The sequence below is a fragment of the Heterodontus francisci genome, chromosome 17, assembly GCF_036365525.1.
Source record: "Heterodontus francisci isolate sHetFra1 chromosome 17, sHetFra1.hap1, whole genome shotgun sequence".
Taxonomy (NCBI): Eukaryota; Metazoa; Chordata; class Chondrichthyes; order Heterodontiformes; family Heterodontidae; genus Heterodontus; species Heterodontus francisci.
Genome location: NC_090387.1, coordinates 35,383,624 through 35,406,710, shown reverse-complemented (window position 1 = coordinate 35,406,710; position 23,087 = coordinate 35,383,624). Strand labels below are relative to the sequence as shown.

The 23,087-nt window shown below is 43.5% G+C and overlaps 1 protein-coding gene across 1 annotated transcript in view; it reads right to left on the bottom strand.

Annotated features, from left to right (window-relative positions):
- Window positions 1-23,087, bottom strand: part of cpne7 (copine VII) — a 183,743-nt gene that overhangs the window by 45,847 nt on the left and 114,809 nt on the right. Inside the window, exons 7-10 of the mRNA XM_068049886.1 lie at window positions 17,745-17,843; window positions 14,952-15,038; window positions 13,634-13,693; window positions 2,508-2,641 (exon numbers count right to left, since the gene is read on the bottom strand). Of these exons, the coding sequence (XP_067905987.1) occupies window positions 2,508-2,641; window positions 13,634-13,693; window positions 14,952-15,038; window positions 17,745-17,843 (380 nt within the window). The remainder of the gene's footprint in view (window positions 1-2,507; window positions 2,642-13,633; window positions 13,694-14,951; window positions 15,039-17,744; window positions 17,844-23,087) is intronic.

Sequence of the window (23,087 nt, the reverse complement as noted above, 5' to 3'; positions counted from 1 at the left end):
TTTCTTTTTCCCCAAGAGGTCTTTCTGAAACATATCAATGGCTGGTGAGAAAATCACCAGCTCCATTAGTCACTCCAACAGCTCAATTTCTGAAAATTCGCATTCATTGCCCTTGCTATGGCATCTACTGATGAACTGGTCCATTGATTCCTGTGGCTGTTGCCTGTAGGACATCAATTCCAGGTGGTGAATTCCAAAATTCACTCTTAACCGGAGCTGATCTTCCAGCACTTTCCATATCTTTGCAGGATCTTTCTGTCCTCTTCAGATAAGCCAAGGTATCGATTCTGTGTAATCCCTCATTTCCAACTGCTATTAGTATTTTTACAGCCTGTTTTTCTTGATCTACAGTTGCTTTGTCAGTGAAGCATAACTGCATTCTTTGTTTGAAAAGTTGGCACTCGGATAGTATATCAATGGCCTTCCAGTTCATGCTGGGAAATTTGGCATCATCCTCCTGCTGTTCTTTTGATTAAAACTTGTTTTAAGACTTGTTCTATGACTTTGTACTGTTTCCCCTTTAAGAAATTCTCTGCTATTTAAAGTAGCTGTTCAGATTGAGAGGAGCAGGTGTTTGACAGTGCTCTGTGTTTTTCTTGCTTGCAGCACTTAAGCCTGTCTGTTTACATAGCTGTTCAATAGGCAGTTCAATTGCTTTTTTTGCTAGCATTTGTTTATGTTCTTCATGCTCAAGTGGTTTAATGGTATTTTTATTTCTGTGCATATGTGAGTGAAGATCTTCTTCATGCTCAAGTGGTTTAATTATCTTTTTAAACTCTGGCTGCATGGATGAGGCTCTGCAGTGATCGGGGTTTCCTGCACTTTTTGCAATCAGATGCCTCCTGAGATCAGCCTGAGAGAGGAGTCGGGTCTTACTCATTTTTTTTTTACATGGAGCCTTTGGCAAAGAAATCAATCTTTTAAGTACTACAAAGCTTGTTTTTTTTTAAACCAGTATCCTTTGACTATTGGCACAATGACTCACCCTACTTGCAGCCTGTCGTTTTGTGCTCTGTCTTCTACACCTGGAGATAAGTTCTTTTTTTTTACTGTTTGGGTCAGTATTGCTCTTGAACTTTCTCTCTAGAGGCTGTAGGAAAGGTAGCTTTCAAAGCTATTTTACCTGTGGTCTTCAATTTAGACTTTGTCTTCTCACCACAGCTGCCACCATTTAATATGTTCTGTAAGTTGTCTGATGCAACAGAAATTAGATGTGTGGAGTCCAGTTGATCGATGATCTCATACAGGTTTATTACAGCTACACTATTATGCACAGTACAGAGCAAACTATTTATAGAACCTTACTCTGGGTATAACAATTGCTGAGTGACGCTGGCTTTGAGTCACATGACCAGGTCCTGGTACTTACCTCATGAGCATACTAAACTCTTAAATGGATATTACTCTTAAGGACAATCATACAATACCTCTTTCAGCTTCCCTCACTTTCCTTGCACTCCCTTCACAGCATTCACCTACTGCTGTCTCTACACCTTCTCTGAATGGAAGCAACCTGGACCCTTCAACTTTTCTCAGTTCCACCATGGCTTTTTCTTGCTGCTTTGTATACACTTTAGCCTGACCTTTATGGTTATGAAGTTATCATCAGTGTCAGCATCAGCTCCTGGATATGCTCTTGCATCCTTTATACTGTTTCAATCCTTTCTCTTCACCAAGATCTATCTGAAATCTACCTGTGTCTCCTGGCTTTTTCCAGAAGTACAGATTCCTTTCTCTTATGTTTGAACCATGTATATGTGACCACCAGCTCTTTTCTGGTGCAGAATTCATCCCTTTCGTTTCTCACTCCTAGGCCATATTTTCCCACTATATTGCTCTCTCCCCTCTCACTAACTACGGTATTCCAATCTCCCATGACAACAGCGAAATGGTGTCTACACCATTGTCAATGGAGGTATTACTCCATTTAAAATAACCAACATCTGTTATGATAGTGGAAAAGGCACATCATTGCAAACATGTTACGCATTCATAAGCTAATATTTAAAAAGTCTAATTTCATAAGATCTAGATTAAATGGTACTCCTCTGGAACTTATATGTGGGTTACAACTGCCTATTGTCTATAAATGGACAAAATATTTAAACTAGCCCAATTGCCTCAGAATTATAATTCACCTTGAATGACATAATACCAATTGTGGACAAATTCATGAGGAGTTCCTATAATTTCCATTAAGTTTTTCTGTAAATGATAGGGATTTTGTAGGTTTTTCTCAATTGAAAGTTTACTGTTCTGTCCTGTTAAGGGGACATACTGCTAGTTAATAATTCTGTCTCCATTGATGCAAAATTGGGACAAAAATGTAATGGGAGGAAGTAATACAGAAATTCAAACATGTTGCAATGTATGTTTTTTGTACAGTTCAAATGAAAGACAGTTGCTTCTTTATTAAAAATGTCAACACAGCTTAATGAGCAGCATTACAATTAATAGGCTGCTAGCATGTGAGGTGAGGTTGTTTTCTGGTCAATGGTTAACAGTACCTGTCATAGTCTTGACAAATCTCACCGACAGAGATCAGTGCTTTCAGATACTCGTTGGGCTGGTAGGGATTGATGTAATGCAAGGAACAGCTGTTTCGTGGGTCTCCATTCGAAGCTGTGAAGTCAATGGCTACCTAAAATAGAAGGTGGTAATTCATAATTAACAGCACTAGGCTCTGGATGCTACATTTCTTCAGAAGCTCATAGTGGTGCACAATGTTCTAAATAAAAGCACATAAAATATGTCAAAAATAATAGCACCATTACAAATCTACTGCAGCAGAAATTTTTGACATGAATCCCTTGTTAAAAGGAAAGGAAACATTGAAGTGAATACCTACAAAAACAGTAAGCATAGAGATCTATAAATAGATTACACAGAATTAGTAAACTCAAACTTTTGATTACAATTTCATATAATTTAATTTCTTTCCGCTCCATGATTAAGGAAACTGATGATTTCCGGTTTCTTATTCAGTGACACCATGGGGATGATTTTTAAAAATCTCCACATCAGGCAGATGGGCAGTGGACAGAGTGAGTACACCAACCACCCAATGGCACCAGCAGAAAGCTCGAACCACTTTCATGGCCGGGACTCATTTGAATGCCAGCTGCCAGCACTGGGAAGCACTGACTGGCAACTGGTCGATCGGAAAAGGGTGACGAGGTAGGTCTGTAAAGTCAGGGGGAGGCAATACCAGGACATGAGGCAACTGGCAGTAGGTGGGAAGATCTGTGTGGGGCCAGGAAGTGCATTGTTTTATTGATGGCATAACAGTGTGATCATCTGACTCTAAACATTAAAGGAGTAACAAATGCAATGGGTTAGCATCAATTTTTTCTGCCACTGCTAGATACAAGCAGGAAACTTGTGACTTTAAGAAAAGACTGGTGTTTCTAATATGGTGTTGCTCTGTGATTGTAAATGTGTTGCAACAGGAACTGAATTATGATTCAGTGAAGGCGCTTCAAGTGAGCTTCTTTAGTAGTTCTCTTGCTGCTTTTGTTTGTGCTCCTGGTGCTTTGTCTTCCTGTGTCTGATCTTCTGCTTCAAGGATGCCAACATCTGCCTTTCCTTCCTCCTCTGGGATGTTTATCTCTATGACTTTCTGGAGAGTAAATTTGTAGAGGACAAATCAGGCTACCACATTTCTTGTAACAGTGATAGCCTCATATTGTTGATTGCCTTGCCATATGCAAGCATTCCTTCAGCGTTCCCATAGTTTATTCACATTCTGTCTCTGATGTGCCATCAATGAAGTGGTGCAGCAGTGCTATCAGAGACCATGGAAAACAAATGCTCCTCCACATAACCATGGGAGGAACCCTCGTTTCCCATGGTCTCTCACTTGTCCTTGATTTTGAAAACAAGCAAGAGTGTCCAAATACCTCAGGATAAAAACATGATGGCAGCTCTCAGCACACTTCGGGCAGAATTTAATGCAGCTGTTTAAGGTGGGAATGGTGGGTATGGGGAGACAGAGAATCACTTCGGAATCATCTGCCTGGAAATTCAGCATTGTGACATCGGTTCCGGATTTTGTCAGCGATGGGAAAGCACCATGGTGGCATTACCGCCCCAACGTGACGGGAAGCTATTTTAAATTGTGAGCAGCTTTTTAAAAAATGCACTTATATCTAATTATCCTCAAGTGTATGATTGGCTCTTGATTCAGTGGATGGAAGGTAGCACTCGCATGCCTTCTGGTTCATGATCATTAAAACCTGGCGGCATCAAGGAGAGAAGTTTCAGTGTCATGACGGGGAGGCAGCCCTGAGCGTTGCTGCATAGGGCAAGGGGGGGTTCAAAGGCATTGTCAGACTGTGTTGCTGTGTGGTCTACAAGGGGATTCGGGGTCTTCAGGGCTCTGCAAGGGGGTTCGGGGGTTCTGCAGCAGGTTTGGGGTCTCAGGGGCTCTGCAAGGGGATTCGGGAGCTTGGGGCTCTGCAAGGGTTTAGTGTGGGTCTTGGGGGGGGCTGCGGTATTGAGTTACCAAACTGCTGTGTGATATGTTTGGACACTCGTGCTGCCAGAAGAGAGGGTCGACTATCAGCAAGATTGGGCTCTGAGGGCCATTAGGGTCTCCGCCGAGAGGTTTGTCAAAACCTTAGTTGCCAAGGCAGGGCAGCGATCTGCAGGCCGACTGGTCACCTTGCATGGGTCTCATACACCCTGTATTTTTGGACCCCCATGGCATGATGCAATGCCTCTGACGGAGCCATTAGGCTGCTGTGCCTGTCCGTGAAGCTCCACGACGAGAGCAACAGCAGTCGGCCATGCCAAGAATGGCCAGAGAATGTACCAGACTCGAATCAGCTACCTCCAAATGCCCAAGCGGCATTGTTAGCGAAGACTACAGCTCACCAAGGAGGCCGTCACTGACTTTTGCACCCTGCTGCAGAACGAGTTGCGACCTCTGGGATTTAGGAGTCACCCGATGCCTGTGGCCCTGAAGATCACCGTGGCATTCAACTTCTACACATCTAGTTCTTTTCAGGGATCCACTGGGGACATGTGTGGGGTCTCCCAGTCGGCAGCCCACCACCGCATCAAGGAGGTGACCAATGCCCTGTTCAAGAGGGCCAGCGACTCTGTGTGCTACTGGACCGATCCTGACAGTCAGGCCAAGTGGGCCATCGGGTTCGGGGCCATTGCTGGATTTCCCCAGATGCAAGGTTTGATAGATTGCAAGCACGTGGTCATCAAGGCTCCCACAGAACAGCCAGCCACCTTCACCAACAGGAAGGGTTTCCATTTCATCAACTGGTCTGCGACTACTGAAATCATTTCTTGCAGATGTGTGCTCACTTCCCAAAAAGCAGCCACGATACCTACATACTTCAACAGTCCCAGGTGCCACAGCTTTTCTGGCCCACTGCTTGCCTTCAGAAATGGATTCTCGGGGACAAGGGATACCCATTGCAGACTGGCTTCTGACACCAGTGAGGAACCCTCGCAATGCAGTAAAGGAGAGGTACAACACTTGCAACGACTCTACGTGAGCTACCATTGAGCAGGTCATTGGGCTACTGAAGATGAGATTCTGCTGCCACGATCGATCTGGTGGAGCTCTGCAGTTTGCCCCAGCGAGGGTCTCAGGTAACGTGATGGTCTGCTGTGCTGTGCACAAACTAGCACTGCAGAGGGGGGGAGGCCTTACATGATGATGAGATGCCTGAGCAACACTCCTCCCCTGATGAGGAGGATGCAGAGGGGAGAGAGGAGCAAGCAGCAATAGATGGTGAAGACCTTGTACCAAAGGCCAGGCAGATTGAGCAATGTGCCAAGGAGGCAAGAGACAACCTCATAATGGGGGTTACCATTGACCAGAAACTGAACTGGACTTCCCAAAGTCTGTCAACCGTCTACAAGGCACAAGTCAAGAGTGTGATGGAAGATTCTGCACTTGCCTGGATGGGTGCAGCTCCAACACTCAAGACGCTCAACACCATCCAGGACAAGGCAGCCTACTTGATTATCACCCCATCCACAAACATTCACTCCCTCCACCACCAACGCACAGTGGCAGCAGTGTGTACCATCTACAAGATGCACTGCAGCAATGCACCAAGACTCCTTAGACAGCACCTTCCAAACCCGTGACCTCTACCAACTAGAAGGACAAGAGCAGCAAATGCATGGGAACATCACCACCTGCAAATTCCCCTCCAAGTTACACACCATGCTGACTTGGAACTATATCGCCGTTCCTTCACTGTCGCTGGGTCAAAATCCTGGAACTCCCTTCCTAACAGCACTGTGGGTGTACCTATCCCACATGGACTGCAGCAGTTCAAAAAGGCAGCTCACCACCACCTTCTCAAGGGCAATTAGGGATGGGCAATAAATGCTGGCCTAGCAAGTGATGCCCACATCCTATGAATGAATTTCAAAATTTTTTTTTAAATCACCCGATTTAGCCACTCTGATGTACACTCACAGAGAATCCAATAAAGGCTCACCTTAATGCATATCGCCTGTCATCTCCTTTTCATTTGTGTTCCCTGACTTGCAACAAGCTGCAGTGTGCGCTTGTGCCCATGGGAGAACATACGTTAATGAGGGCTGTAGTCACATTGGCATATTAATGAGGGCTGTAGTCACATTGGCATTACACTACGGGGAAGGGGGAAGTCAGCAGCTCATAGTTAATACATCATGGAAAATAATTTTTTGACAATGATCACCAAGGATTTGCACACAAGAACTTTTAATTATTTGTCATGCTCATGCAAGGAGAAATTATGAACTATATAATAAATTTATGAAACAAACCCAAAACTGACGGCTTTCCTACAAAACAAAATGCAGTCGAGAGATCAGGTGATCTTATCCTGTGCTGTTAATACACATGGAAACTGCAAGAACCCTGAGCCAATCTTCATGTCTGGACAAGGCATTAAAATGTACATGACCCATTCTGTGTTAATGGCTACTCCTTTCCAACGAATTGGGTTAACAACGGCATTGCAGTCTTGGTGACTCCAAATTCAAACTCAAGAGAATGGGTGTGAAAAACTCCACTTTATCAAGATGGAATAATGATGAATGACATTCAGACCCCATTGTCTAACAATGGCCTCACCATCAGACACCATTTTATCAGAACAATGAGAAACTCTGGTCACATGACAGAAACCAGGTTTCTGTTAATGAGTTTTAATAAGAAGCATTCTGTGAAGAAAAAGAGAGGTCCATCTGTGTCATCAAAAAGACAGGACCCTGCCTAAGATTACCAGTTTTGAACTACATGTAGGCAGCAACTGGAGTTTGGCCTTGAACTCAATACCTGAGAAATTGTACAAGGGTTTTCAACCACTGAACTCTGACTGAGAGATAACCACAGAAGTCTGCAACAATGTATCCATCCTCCTGAACCTTCCAAGTATTTTTTCCTTTAGTGAACCATCAAAAAGGAAAAAATAGGCCTGCACCATTTTAAGTCTTCATCCAGGGAAAAATGCAAGTTTTACAGCGAATCCTTTTTTAAAACCATTCGACCTAAACACGTTATCTTTTAATCGCTATCTTTTCTGGTGTGTGTATCTGTATGCATGTGAGAGTGGGTGAAGTTGCATATATTATCAGGCTTCGTATATTAAACATTTATCTTTCTTTTAAGCTTACGAGAAAACCTGTCAAACAGAGAAAACAGACAAATTTGTCTGTTTGTTGACCATTAAAACACTCAGGGGTTAAAACACTTTTTAAAAAACGCTGTCTTTGGTCAGTTGAGAGGTGAAAAAGGGAAACCATCCCTATCATTTCCCACCTGTCCGTAACATAATCAATTCATTACATATTTCCTATGTGTCTGAGTCCCCAAGTGTGGCTAGGTGGTCATCGTAATATGTTTGCGAGTGCTCCTACGCGGTGTGAACTCTACGACAGCAGCTGGGCTGGACGCAGGCTACTGATCAGGCTGCCCCTTGGCCTGTGATGACTTTGGCGGGTGTTCTCTGACTGCCTGAGGCCTGGAAGACCCCAGCTGCCTGAGGGTTTCCTGCATCGGAGCTAGAGGTGGGCTCACTGGCAGAGGGGCTGAGGAGCCAGTGTCCGCACTCAGAGCGCCCTGAGGGGAGCCCCCAGACATGGAAGCCAACCTCTCTGCCTCCCTTTCAAGACACACTTGAACCTCCCTGCTCAACCGGGAAGGACATGGAGCAAGAGAAGTCTCCATGCTCCTATACCTTCTCTCGCTTTGCCACTGCTACGTTAATCTCATGGCCAAGGCGATGGTGTGCAGGTCTGCGCGCATCTGTGGGATCTGACTCTCCATAAGTGTCACCAACCTCTCGATGGAGGAAGCCATGCACTCATATGCCTGAGACATGACAGCACTCATAGCATGGATGGACTCCTCCAACATCCATTCATGGCTGCACATGGCCTCTGGCATCTCTGCCAGATGTTGTCTTACTTCTCTCTGCAATTCCAGCATACCCTGTGCTGTCGACACCAGAAGCACGACATGAGCCTGGGGCTCAGCATGGGCCTGGCCACCCACAGTCCTCCGACTGTCAGAGGCTTCGGCTGTCTCAGCCTCAGCCAACTGCTTGGGCGCATGTGTGGTACTCTCACTTGCTTGTGACCCAATTCTAAGGCCAAGCGGAAACCCACCAAAGTGAAAGTATCTGCGCTGGTGGAAGGTGCAGGACAGTCATGGGATGGTCTATTCTCTGAGTGGTCCTCCTCCTCAGAGGTTGACGGCTATCCCCCTGTAGCTGCAGTCTCCTGTGCATGCCAACCTGCATGAGATAACACAAATGTGTGGGTTAGGCTGTGCAGATCTCGTCAAGCCAACCATACGTGATGTGGATCTCCAAAAGTGATGAGTATGTCAATTGAAGCCAATCCTCATTCTCATGTGAGACTCTCCAATCTCTCTGTCTGAGATTGTGCGGCCCCCTGGGTCCCCCCCAGATCCTCAGCTGGGGTGAGAGGAACGCAGATATGGAGCTCCTTGGCCACTCCGGGCTGTCTCCCTCCTTGTCATGCAAGAGGAAGGATGAAGATACTAAAAATTGGCAGAGAGATCAACATGACAGTTCTTCTGGTGTCAGCTCCTCATCAAAGATTAAGTTACTAATAAGTTACTAACCAGAATACTAATTGTTAAACTCCAGCTAATATAAACTAACAACTAACTTATTATCATAAAGTAGCATTTAGCTTTATTAGAACCCTTCTTTGTAGTATGGCAAAGTGGGAAAACTTAGGAAATAGGGCACAGTATGGACAAGATGTCAAGGTAGAGGGATTCTGGGAGATTATGTCAAGTTTTAAAATGCTTACTTGCAGTAAGAGGGTGAGACCTTAAAGCAAACAGTAAAAACAGCTTTTGTTAAAACAAAATGTAGATTTGTCTCGTAATGAGATAAGGAACCTTGGAATGTAAAAGCATGGAATACAGCAGTCAACGCAAAAGGGTATTACCTACGTAAATCCGAAAGGTTAGCAACAGCCAAAGAATTATCCTTGATTGGCTAAAAAAGGCATCCTTTAATACAAGACGAATCACTGATTGGGGAAAGGGAGAGATAATTGGAAAGAAGCCAGGAATAAAGAAGCCTTGACTGTGTGGCTGTATGGCAGAGAATTTTTGAACAACAAAAAAGACAAGAGAAACTGTATGAGATTGAGACAGACCAAAGAAACTTGAAGACAAGAATACAAGAGAAACTAGTCGTGCGCTCTGCCATCCAGTCTCTAATACGGATAGTATCTGTGTTAGACTGTTAATCACTGCCTGAGTTTGTGACTAATAGTTTATCTGAAAACTGAATAAACTTGTCCTTACCTTTATCTCAATAAAGTTGATTCACAACAAGCTTTGTGCTGCAAGTCTGTTCCCACCTTCAAAGGGGGCTTAAAACACCCCTATCTTATTTAATCTAAGAGGGGCCTCTGATATATCTCATGCTAACATAACTGTCGGGGCGTAAATGGGGGTGAGCTATGAAGAAAAGTGGCCTGTGTCTGAGATGTAGCCCTGCATCTGTCAGGATGATGTAATAGCCCCTCTACCATCGCCATGGTAGTGCCACCCTCCCCATGTCACGCACCCTCCCGCGTAATCACATGCCGTTCCAAAAAGGAAAGTGGTATGGAGCACTCACCTTGGCCGAATGCAGGGGGTCATTGACCCTCTTTTGGCACTGCAGCCAGTTCCAGTGGGGACTCCATGGCAACTGACTTCCTCTGCGATCTTCATCCAGGCTTGCTTGATCAGGCTTGAAGATCTCTTCTTGCCATCACTGGGGAAGAGAACCTCCCGCCTTTCTCTTGCAGCCTGGAAGACAATCTACAGGGAGGCATCACCAAAACGTGGAGTCAACTTGTGTTATGCCTCGGCCATCCTGTGCTGTCCTTCTCTTGGGATTGGGGGATCCAGGAATCAGTCCAGCATTGTCACAAACCTGACAATGACTCTAAGGCAGGAGTGAATGCAGGGCTGGTAGGCTTTTAAATATGGTGGTAGTACCTGCTACGGAGTCATCGAACGATGTAATCGGCGACTCGCATCCCGCCCCCTCCGCCTGCATCTCCATTATGTAAAATGGCCGCCCGCCACATGATCATGGTGGGGCGGCCACCAATGCGACAGATGGGAATGGCACCCACTTCCGAACCCGCCGCCACCTCATTAAATTCAGCCCCCAGCGTTCATATGAAGGAATTGGTAACAGCAAATATACATCTACTGAATGTCAGGGAATGAAATTCCTTTCTGTTGATGTCAGGTTGAATTTTACCAGCTCACCGTCGAGAACGGCGGAGATCTTCAAAGATGGCAGGGCGCACGAGCGGGATTTGCTCTGCGGAGCCGCCGTGATATTATACACGGAGGCGCATTTACATGGTCGGGGCAGACTGCCACCCCCCCACCGATGACGTAGAGGGGGCAGGAAATCCATCCACAGTAACAACGTCTGGTGCCACTGCCATATTTAAAGGGCTTCAGGCCCTTAGCATTTCATTTAAATTTTAAACATTATAGGCAGTGTTAATTTAAAGTGAAAAGCATAATAAAAGTTTCAAGACCCTGTCCCATCCCCCCAATGACTAAACAAATTATTACTTGCCCTCTGTCCACCCCCCAAAAAAACTTACCTTGTGATCCCGGCCTTCCCCCCTCCAAAGTTTAGAAACTTTGATCTTTACCCCTTCCCACCACCCCCTAAACCAATCGAAAAGGTTTGATGCTGCTCCCAGCCTCACTGAAAATGTACCTCCTGCACCGCAACCCCCCCCACCCCCCACCAGTGTTCTGCCACACTTCACTGGTCATGAATTGAACAGCACACGAGTACCAGCCACCAACCGAAATATGGGAGCAGGATGACCGGCACGACGAGATAAGTAATTATTCGTTCATTAGCACCATTAGAATATTTAAATTTCGGCCCCGTTGCCCAGCGGCGGGGGAGCTGCCATGAGGCCTCGCTGCCGCCAGTAATATGAGGCGGGCCGTTCCCAGCGTTGAGGACCGTGGCGGGCCTCTCCTGGAGGCATTTTCCGGTCCCTCCCGCCACAACCCCAGACATCGGCGGGGGTGGGGGGGATGGTAAAATTCAGCCTGTAATGTTGGGCATTGTCAATTGGGACACATACAAGTCATATGAGCAGAGTTAATTGTCCCGGGAACCCTGGAAAAATCCTGCAATTCTGTAGCAATTTACAGTGTATTCATTCAGTGCTTGGGACCTCTGTCACCATAATTTGGTAGCCTTGGCAAATTGAGTATTAGTGGCTTGCTTGATGCAAGTATACACAGTATACTTTTGTAGTAGAAGTCTTAAGTGGCTCCTAGGAATGAGCCATCAGATCAAAGTTTAGTGCTACAACTTCTCTGCAACTGTATGCATGGTCCTTGAACCAGTCTGGAGCTCTGCAGCAGAGGGCAGAGAAGCTCCCAGTGCTTCTAGGTTGAATCGCTGCCTCCAGAGATACTTCTCAAAAGAAGTATTTAAAAAGGAGTGCCTAGTCTATACATCCCATTGACAGAGTATCGCTGGCAAGTTGCAACTCTTCTCTGATGCTGCCTGATTAAACAGCTTCTTACTTCATCTCCTCTTCCTCCAAGAGGTAGATAATGTATAAGTGAATTCAATTAGGAACACCATATTGCAGACTATGGCAGATGGTATCCAACATTTCCCAGAGACACAATCCTCTCCAGAGGATTAGAATTTCAAGCTGAAGATTTCAGATGAACAGGAAAAACAAAGGCTGAAGAAGATGCAGCCAAAGCAGAGTTATTGCCAAAAAAATATTTCTTCCAAAAGGCCATCAGAACTTTGTCTCCAAGACACCACAACATACACCTTTATCAGCTGATCCTGGTAAGAATGCTGGTTTTCTACATGTGCTGATTAGAAGAGTAGAATCGAAGATGGAAATTTAGGGATAGTGGCATCATCGCATTCTAAATCCGTCATTTGGATGTCTGCATCATTTATTGGACTGATGGTTCATCCACCTGCTTTCTTCTGGCAGAATTTGGATGCAAGTTAAGTGGGGCAGAAGCCGAGCAGATCCAAGTTCCATCCAAAATTTCACCTCTTATGTCTCAGCACCAAACTGCCAACATTACGTCCTCACTGACCTCTGGAATTTCAGGGCCTTTAAACATGCACCAAGATTATCAAATAAAGAAACTTCTAATGGTGTAGGTACAGAAAGAACTTCAGATTTGTAATAGTCTGTAAGTTCAATTCCTTCCACAGCGCCCTGGCCAATCTTGAGATCGCCAATAGAAGCAACACTGCAAAGGGATGCAAGTGACTAATTAATATTTACTCAGTACTGTGAATTGGAGTTACACACCCGAAATTAGAAGAGCTATTTATAGTTGGTAAAAACCTTATGGGGAAAATGTTAAGGTAGATTTGTGAAGAAACCCAGAACTATATATATATAATATGAGATAAAGGCAGCTTGAAAGGAGCTTCATGGCTGCTTGAAACTACAAGTTTGGCTCTGGTAACATGCTTACCAATGTGGAAAACCCCTATAAGTTAAGTGATCTTATGCTACTGCTGTCAAAGGCATCAAAACACTTTGCCAAACAATTGCTGGATGCTCCCACCATTGTGGCAGACTGACAAAGTCATGGCTCTGAACTGACTGAGCGGGTGTTGTCACTTACAGCCATATTCCACAGTGTAAACAGGGCCAATTCAGCAACAACACAAGCCATTCTGCAGATAAGTAATGCCCTTGGTCTTCAATCAACATAATGTCAGTTTACTTAAAGCTGGTCAGGCTCCAATTCAATGACTGCTCTTTTATGTTTCTACATGTCAAGAACTAGAGTTATTTTTACTTTGCAATACTTCTGCAACTTTTTTCTTCTTCACACAGCAGTAATTTCAATAAAAATAAATTAAAATGCAAATGTTTTACCTTTTTATAACTAGGAGCTCTTGGCTTTGAAACCAGAGATTGCTGACAATATAGCACTTCTAGATGGATAGTTAGTATCAAAGGAAAACCTTTGGCAAACCCACAATAGTTGCCCACTTTCTACAATATAAAGGTTAGCAATCATCTATCTCCAAGAGCTATGAAAAATCATCACTGGGAAATAGTTTTAAAAGCATAATAATTATTCACCTACCGTAAAGTGAATCTGGCATCCGCCCATTATGTAATCTAAAAAGGAATATATCCTGTGCAACTTCAAAACACAAAAATGCATACTTAGTCCAGGAGAATTGAAGTCAACTATTTCAATACAATGACTAATAACCTGACATCTTCCCTGAAAAAAAACTGTCAACATCTTTATAAGATTGATAATTGTCATTTACACATGTTAGATCATGTCTTATTGACTGAAAGCTTTTAATTTCAATGATATTACTTGCTCACATCATTGAAGAGCATAAGGAAGCCGTATTCCTTGATGGAAATGAGCAACAATTTCCCTAAAAGCTTATCTTTAAGTACAAGTATAAAGATTTGGATCCAGCACCGGTCCACAGTGGGGCCCGTGGAAGCTTTACATTATTATAATTCTCAGTTTGAATGTTATCACAGTTAAGACCTCTATACTTGTTTGAATCCAAATCTGTCCAGCCCAAAGTTGATATATAACTGAGGTAGCCTATGTTAAGTGGGATCTGCACCACTTATTACATTGGCTTCTATTGATTTTCTGGTAACTGTGGAGCCTGAGTAAACTAAATTAACTAAGAAAATCACAATGAGCAGAAACTCATCTTTGCTGCCTGTTCAAATGACATTTTACTCTCTGCATAATTTTAAAAATTGCTTGTAAAAAATACATAACACTGATGGCAAAAATCACAGACTGTTGAATAAATGTATCTCATAGTCTTTTCTCAGTCTTTCACTCTTTAATTCAGTGTTTTATTCTTAATTAAGCAGTATTTGAAGACACATTGGAAAATTCACATGCGATACAAATTAGGCATTCTGATTTTCGAGTTTTACTTTTTTTCTGAATTCAGACCAGGAAATTGAGTGAAATCAGCTACAAGCAAGTCCATGGCAAATATAAAACAGAATGTTCATCATCAGAAAACTCTGGGGGTGAATTTGGTCAATGCCAACAGTGCAAAACCGGCTTGTGGAGAATCAGCAACCCATTGTCAAAATTTTTAATTTCAAACAAAGTAAGGGTGACAGTGAGACTAGGAAACAAGTTTCCAAAAAGAGTTTGAACTATCATTCTGTGAACTTCACAAGATTGGGCACTGTGAAAAAATTAGCTTGCCAATTAGCTACAAAACCGTTTTGCACAGCCGGCTTAGCCCAGTTTCATCACGAGGATGTCCCAATGCACTGCACAACCAATGAGTTACTTTTGAATTGTAGTCACTGTTGCTTTGTAAGGAAAAGTCAATTTCTAAATTGCCCCTTGTGTAAATCACAGTTACTCCAGTGTACCTTACTATCCCAGTGTACCTTACCTTACAATCTTTCAGTATGACAGTTCCAGAGTTCTTATAATGCCTCTTTTTTGCCTTATATTTTGGATTAACACAATCCCAATGGACCTGATTAAAAGAGAGAAGCCATATTACTACATCACAATATAAACCAATCAAAAATTCATAATCCATCCACTGTAATTCTAAGTAAATGTATTTTGAATTGTCGTGTGATGTGCCTTTGAGTTTAGAACTGTATGCTGACAAAATGGTTGCCATGCATACAAAAACAGGCAATGTGTTACTTGAAGTGGTAAAAAACCAATTTAAATATTCACTGTGCATGCCATTAAGTCAAACAAAGCAACCAACAATGGGGAATACCATTAACAGTTTAGATAATAACATGGAGCAGCTGATGTGTCAGATGGGACACAAATTCAGCTGTTGATCACTGTTAGAACAGATGAGCAATAATTAGATACTGAATTCCAACACCAACCCTCACAAATTCAGCACATTATCTGTTATTTGCATTACCCACACCAGCCTGGGCAACAGCAGATTCTAATTTCACAAAACATGGCCCAGATTTTCCTGTCAAAACAATTGTGAGACTACTGGCACTTGCCGCTATTTACGAGCAAATGGTACAGCAACTTCAGGCATGTGGCAGCCGCATGATTAAACTCAAAAATCTAGAAGTTACTGTCCGAGTTGCACCACTCCACCATTGACTTCACGAAAATGTCATCTTGTCGTCAGTTTCACTATTGAAATTATCTGAATGGCAGAAGTCGTTATATTTATGCCATAGACACAAACTAAACTCGTCACAGAAAGTTGTCTTGTCCATTCCAGTCTAACTACCTTTTTAATGACGTCACTCTTTTCTCTCTCTTAATCCAATCTTTCTTTCCCTCTCTATTTCTTTTTCTGTACCTGATTTGACACTGAATTCACCCATTCTTAATTTATACTTCCTTCTCAGTCCCTGTGCTATTTATTTCACAGTCCTTCAATCTGATTGGTTAAGAAGATGCACAGTGGCTTGCCCTGTTCATTCAGGTCACAGATGTCAAGTTTCTCTCAATGTGTTGTTATCAACTCATACTTTCAGCAGCTTGCCACATAAAATATTTAAAAAACAAAACATGCAAGGGCAAGTGTAAATGGCAGACGCTATTAGGTGTTCTGCTACAGAAATATATGGGCCATGATATGCTCCTGCATGGCAATGCAGTCAACCCACAGCACAATACTGATTATATAAAAAGACATGAACTTAGGACTTAGAAAGAAAATGTCATGGTGGTTGGCATTTGTATACCAGGAACATTGCATGGCCATAAACTCAAGAAATTGAGGAATTGAGTAAAGACTGTAAATAATTAAAAATAACTTAAGTGCTCAATCCCAGAAGCACAAGAACTGTCATTGCATTGTTCAAGCTAAATATCAAATGGGAGCCTATGACTCTATACAAACAAAACTGCAGGCTTACTACAACACAGCTGGGGTTCAGCTCCACTGCACCATTTCAACAGTGGAGCTTGGTTTATCGCACAAACCAACAAGGGAATGTTATTACTTGGCACAAATCCTGCAGTTAAACTGGAGGCAATGTAACATGAGACTATCCGGAAAAGGGCAAAACAAAAACACCAACAATAGCTTGCATTTATATAGCACCTTGAATATAAGTAAGCATCCCAAGGCACTTCACGGGATCGTTAGCAAAACAAGATTTGTCACCAAGCCACATAAGGAGATATTAGGACAGGTGAGGGGTAGATGTTAAGGAGCATCTCAAAGGAAGGGAGACAGGTAGAGAGGCAGAGAGGTTCAGGCAGGGAATTTCAGAGCTCAGGGCCTCAGCAGCCGAAGGCACGATCGCTAATGGTGCAGCGATTAAAATCTGAGATGAGCAAGAGGCCAGAATTGGAGGAGCGCAGAAATCTTGGAGTGTTGATGGGGCTAGAGGAGGTTACAGAGATAGGGGTCATGGTGCATCAGCCAACATTATCCTTGCACAGAAGCAGATTATGTGATATTTAGTAGCTGAATAATGGAAACTACATAGAACACTAAAAGACATGGTAAAAGTTGACAACTCACTTGTAATCATTGTTCCGTGAAGTTTATGGGCTGAATTTCCCTGATTCACCATGATCCCTGCCCAGTTTCTTGGGTTGTGGGGGTCAGTAAATATGCATGATGGACGTCCAGTGGAATGCCTGTGAGAAAGATTCGGCATTGCTGCAGTGGAACCACTACGGCAGAGGGTCCAAGATAAAATAAAGGGCCCAGAGAACCTTGAAGACTAGACCATGTTGTGCAATGAAGGCCTCCTCTGAGTTTTAGGCTTTTGACAGGTGAGACATTATGGAGGGAGGGGAAACTGCTACATTACCCAGGGGCCAATTTTTATAACAGATTTTAATGGACACAAAATTATGGGGAGTGCACCAGCAGACAAGGCTGGGAGACTGCAATTGTAAGATTGAGCCTTAAGTATTTGCATGCTAATAATCGCACAACAGAATTACAAGGCCCAGTTTTACTACAAGCTGCACATATATCATAAAAGCACACAATGTCAGGTCCATAAGTTTTAAGTACTGAGCAACACTAAAACCACATATATAGATCATGCATTCGGTGCTGTGTCTGAAGATGTTGACCTTTGTTTTAAAATGCATCAATTTTGTGGCATTGCATCTTTAAATACAATTGCACTGCAGCACAGTAACGAAATCGGACGCTTTGTCTGATTATCCATCAATTGTAAAGTAATCTCTTCGCAGAGCTTCATGATTCAATATTGTTTACCTTGTTTTCTCCCATTGCTTTCCGCATTTGCTCAAATGTTGTGTAAAACTCTCCAATATAATCATGTTTTCCACGAGTATCATAATCCCAGACTAAACACTGGAAAATCAGAACATATATTGAATGTAAGGTGCTGTTTTGGATGTACTTTTGCTCATTTATCTTTGCATCTTAAAAATGGACAGTGAAATTAAATAGAGGAGCCTCCAGCTGGGGGCCAGTGATTAGTAAAATTCAGCGTACTCATTGTTCATGCTATTCCTGGACAAAGACTACAATGAATACTATAAAACGTGTTGCCAACACTCAACCATGTGACCCAGTGAGTGAGCTGAAGGGGATTTATAGCATCCAAAGCATTCTAGACAAATTACTAGATGAGCTAAGGAATAGCAGATATATTGTCATACAGATAAAAAGAAATAAACGAGCATGGGTACATGAAATGTGAAACCTGCAGATGCAGGATTGCTAGTTAACTTAGGTGTCTATTTACTGCTAATTGTACTAAGAGTACTAAATCTGGTACACCAAAAGATTACAGCACAATGTACTAAGAAGGCATAGAAATAAACATATGACACATAACAGGAATTTCAACTGATCTCCCACCAAAGATACTGCAGCCGTTTGCAAGAATCCCTGAGGAAATTCCCAACGATGAACTTCAAGAAAATCATTTTCAGTAATACTCTCTGAAGTTGGAATTACAGTGTTGTACCAACAAATTCATAGAGTAAATCTGGTTGGTCAATTCCTATTAATAAACCTTTTTTCTTGTAGTTTCATATATTTTATGTGATTTTACTCACAAGTGCAGACATATCAAAACAAAACTGGAGACACAACAAAACTGTTTCCATTCCCTTCTCATGTTTCACTTGAGCATATATATTTTTTATATATATATATATATAATATATATATATATATATATTATACCCAAGGCTTTATTAGGTTTTAATGTACTGTTTTACTATTTTCAGACACCATTTTTCCTTTTAGTTGTTTTTTTCTAATTTTAGTTTTCCAAGGTATTTCTTTGCTTTTCTCCTCTACCTGTTCTCTCTTTCTTGTATTGTTGAATCCTTTATTGATACATTCCATTATTTCTCTAAAGGGAATGCCACTGATGTTATATATGTGAATTTTCAAAATGTGTTTGATAACGTGCTGCATAGGAAGTTTATTGGTAAAACTAAGACATGCATCATCAAAGGAATGCACTAGCTTGAATAGGAAGTTGTTTAAAAAGCAAAACAGAGTGATTTATGGATATTTTCAGACTGGAGAGTCGCTAACAGTGGTGTTCCCTGGGCGTTAGAGTTGGGATCATTGCTTTTCTCAATATTAATAAATTATCAGAATTTGGGTATATGGGGCACAATATCAAAATTTGCAGGCAATCTCAAAATAAGGAACGTGGTTGATTGCGAAGAGGACTGTTGGTGTCTTCAGAAGAACAGACCAATGTCAGATGAAATTTAATGCAGAGAAATGTGAAGTGATACATTTTGGGAGGACAGTGGCGCAGTGGTTAGCACCGCAGCCTCACAGCTCCAGGGACCCGGGTTCGATTCTGGGTACTGCCTGTGTGGAGTTTGCAAGTTCTCCCTGTGTCTGCGTGGGTTTTCTCCGGGTGCTCCGGTTTCCTCCCACAAGCCAAAAGACTTGCAGGTTGATAGGTAAATTGGCCATTATAAATTGTCACTAGTATAGGTAGGTGGTAGGGAAATATAGGGACAGGTGGGGATGTTTGTTGGGAATATGGGATTAGTGTAGGATTAGTATAAATGGGTGGTTGATGTTCGGCACAGACTCGGTGGGCCGAAGGGCCTGTTTCAGTGCTGTATCTCTAAAAAAAAAAAAATTCAACTTGTGACAAAAGTGGTCGGAATGACTAATCTGCATGCTCACAGTGTCAGCAAGAGACCAAAAAAGCCAAGAAATTGGCAGAATCAGCTGCCTGACAGGCAAAAATCATCCAGCAGGAGACTGCTGGAGAACCAGAGACACCGTCCCTGGCACAATACAAATGGATCAGTGGGACCCGGCAGAGGAATCACGGTCCAGGGAGGTGATGAGAATGCCTGGTGTCGGGAAGGCCCAAGGCATCCTTGTGGGGCCCAGTGGCACAGCCCTGCTCCTCCTGGCCACAAGGAACCAAAGAAAAACATTTTTAGATTATCTTATTAAACTTCTTCTGACTGCTGTTCCTGATGGGTTTGGCCTGACATGAAAGCCATTACTGTTCCCCCACTCGAGTTTCAGGTTAAAATATCAGACCCCAGTGATATCATCAGAGCACAATCTGCATATTTACCGAGGATCCACTGGCTTGGGGCAAGTGCCCTTACCATCTACAATTTAAGATTGCAGGCAGACTGCTCAGGATAGAAAAGAGCTCTGAATGCTTCATGCATTGTTAAACAAAGGAACTTTAGCCAGCTGCCAATTAATTGTCTTACCTGGCTAGGTAAAAGGTCAGTGTGATGCTGGAGTGTTTAGATGGCAGCTGTTCAGTTTAATGAATATAGAACAAAAGAAATTTTGGAATTTGCACAAACGATCATCACTCAGAAATTCAGTTATTGAAATTATCAAGTACAATTGCAATGAGTAAAAACTGATGATCAAAGAAAACTATTTGGATTCCAAAAGGTATGGAAAATTCAGTCATTGACGGAACAAATCTGACCATATTCAGCATTCCTACTTGACCAAATATTTTTCTTCCAAAATGCCAGGGTAATTCTGAAAAGAGCTAAAGGAAAATACTATTCATTATTTAATCATTACCTAATAGAAACTAAAAAAATTAAAAAGTTAAAGTAAAAAAACACTAATGGCTGGATTTTTAGATCCCGCCAGCTCACAAAATAGTGACCCACACGTGGTGGATCATTTAAAAAGCCAGTCGGTCCGCCCCCCACCCCCTGAGTGGAGGGGGCGGGCTGTCCATCCCCAGCAATGGCGACAGCTGCCTGTGTGCAGGCGTTGGCGCTATTTTTAAAGGGCCCCAAAATTTCTTACATAAATTTTTAACGCCCCTTTCCCGCCCCCCCATAACAATTACATTAACTATTTGCTCTTCCCCCCCAAAACACTTACTTTTAAATCTGTCCTTTCCCCTGACAGACTGAACTAAGTTTAAAGTTCACCCCTTCCCACCATTCCATACACCCGTTACGTTTATTTGACCCATTCCCCCTGAACGCACTGAAAGTATTTACTCTTCTCCCCTCCCCACCAGTGTCCGCCAGCTTTCCCCAAATGGGGAAGGGAAAGCGCGGGAGTACCGGCCACCAAGGCGAAGATTGCGGTGAGCCTGGAGGATTGCAGGTAAGTTCATTTAAATTTATGCATGTCATTAATTTAAATAGTGAAATCCAGGTCCCGTCGCCCAGCAGGAGGATCGGGCCATGGCGGACTGCTGCCTGCCCTATCTTTCGCGACCACCCCACCCCGCCACGGAGCCCGATGTCAAGGGCTTGGTAAAATTCAGCCCTAAATGTGAACACAGAAAATGGTGGAAATACTCAGGAGGTCGAGCAGCGTCTGTGGAGAGAGGAACAGTGTTGTTGAGCTGGATTTTCAAAACGGCGTCAGGAACCCCATGCCTGGAAAATTTCCAGCTCTACGCCTCAACTGTACAATTCATGCGACACTATTTTGATATGTTAACGCCGTAATTGGGCAAGAGACAAGCTCAGCACTCAATTAGTGGCTCCAAGTGTCTCCAGGAGGCGAGAGCTGCCTGTAGAGCATGAGCAGCAAAGGCAGCCAGCAGCCATGATGGGGACTGCCACTGCCTTGCTGAAGAGAGCAGGCAGCTCCTTAGACAGCCAGCAGCATAAAAGAGGAAGATGTTGTTGAAAGATCCAACTATGAGGTAATGCCCATGATCTGGCACAAAATCCTCGAGGGTCCCATAATTTATAACATTAAAAAAGTTTCTCTTCACCCCACTGTGATACCAACTACTGTGCACTTACGTGTACCAGACTGTTTGGGTTCACTGGAATCCAAATTATAAATGGCAATGCTGACCTTAACAAACCCCTCTAGGAGCTTAACGGGCTGTTAATTGGAGGTGAGCAGGTTTCCCATTCCCTCCCCCCACCCTCACTTTAAAAATTGTAGTCTGTCCCAGAAGCGTCGGGAACCAGAGACGCCCCCCAGGATTGTGATTTTTAAATCACGTTCACACTCGGTCCCACTCCGCTAGCATTTGAAAATCCAGCCCAACATTTCAGGTTGATGACCTTTCATCAGATTTCCAGCACCTGCAGTACTTTGTTTTTGTAACACTAAATGTGTTTGTGTAACTTAGAGATACAGCACTGAAACAGGCCCTTCGGCCCACCGAGTCTGTGCCGACCATCAACCACCCATTTATACTAATCCTACACTAACCCCATATTCCTACCACATCCCCACCTGTCCCTATATTCCTCTACCATCTACCTATACTAGGGGCAATTTATAATGACCAATTAACCTATCAACCTGCAAGTCTTTTGGCATGTGGGAGGAAACCGGAGCACCCGGAGGAAACCCACGCAGACACAGGGAGAACTTGCAAACTCCACACAGGCAGTACCCAGAATTGAACCCGGGTCGCTGGAGCTGTGAGGCTGCGGTGCTAACCACTGCGCCACTGTGCCGCCCTTTCTGCAAACTGTTCTTTTAGTAGACAATTGGATTAATGCCCCCATCAAAATAGTAAACAACAAAATATCACACCAATGTAGTGTTTGCCGATTGATAGCACGAACTGTAATTTCTAGACTGATATTTATGACTGTTTCATTAAGTCTTAAAACAGGAGATAAAGGGCCAGCAAGAGGTAACGCCTTGTGGAAGTCGTACAAATTATGTGTGTCAAGAATGGACATGTTGGCTGGAAGTTTAAGCTTTCCCCTGTGGCAGGTTTGGAGGCAGGGAGAGCTTAAAATCGGGTGAGATGGTGGTGGGGTGGAGGAGTGGGGGGGGGGTGCGGGGTTGTCACCACCATTCTGCCTCCGTTGAAATTTAGTCCAGGCAGGAAGGTCTGTGAACAGCCTTCCTGCCATGCCGCCAAATGAAGCCCTTAACTGGGCAATTAACCCCCAATTAAGGGCCTCTTCCCCCCGCAGCCATAATTACCCTGTCACCGCATGGGAAGCACAGTAGGCAAAACAATGTGGCTGCTTCCCAACTCTGGGTGGTGAGTGGGGGGGAGGGGGGGGGTCCCTCATTCAAAGGCACAGTGCCTGAATGTGAGACCTGGCATTGGGAAGGGGGGTGGGGGGTGGGGGTCCCTGCTGAGGTCCATCCCCATGCCCTTGCTGCCGACCCCCT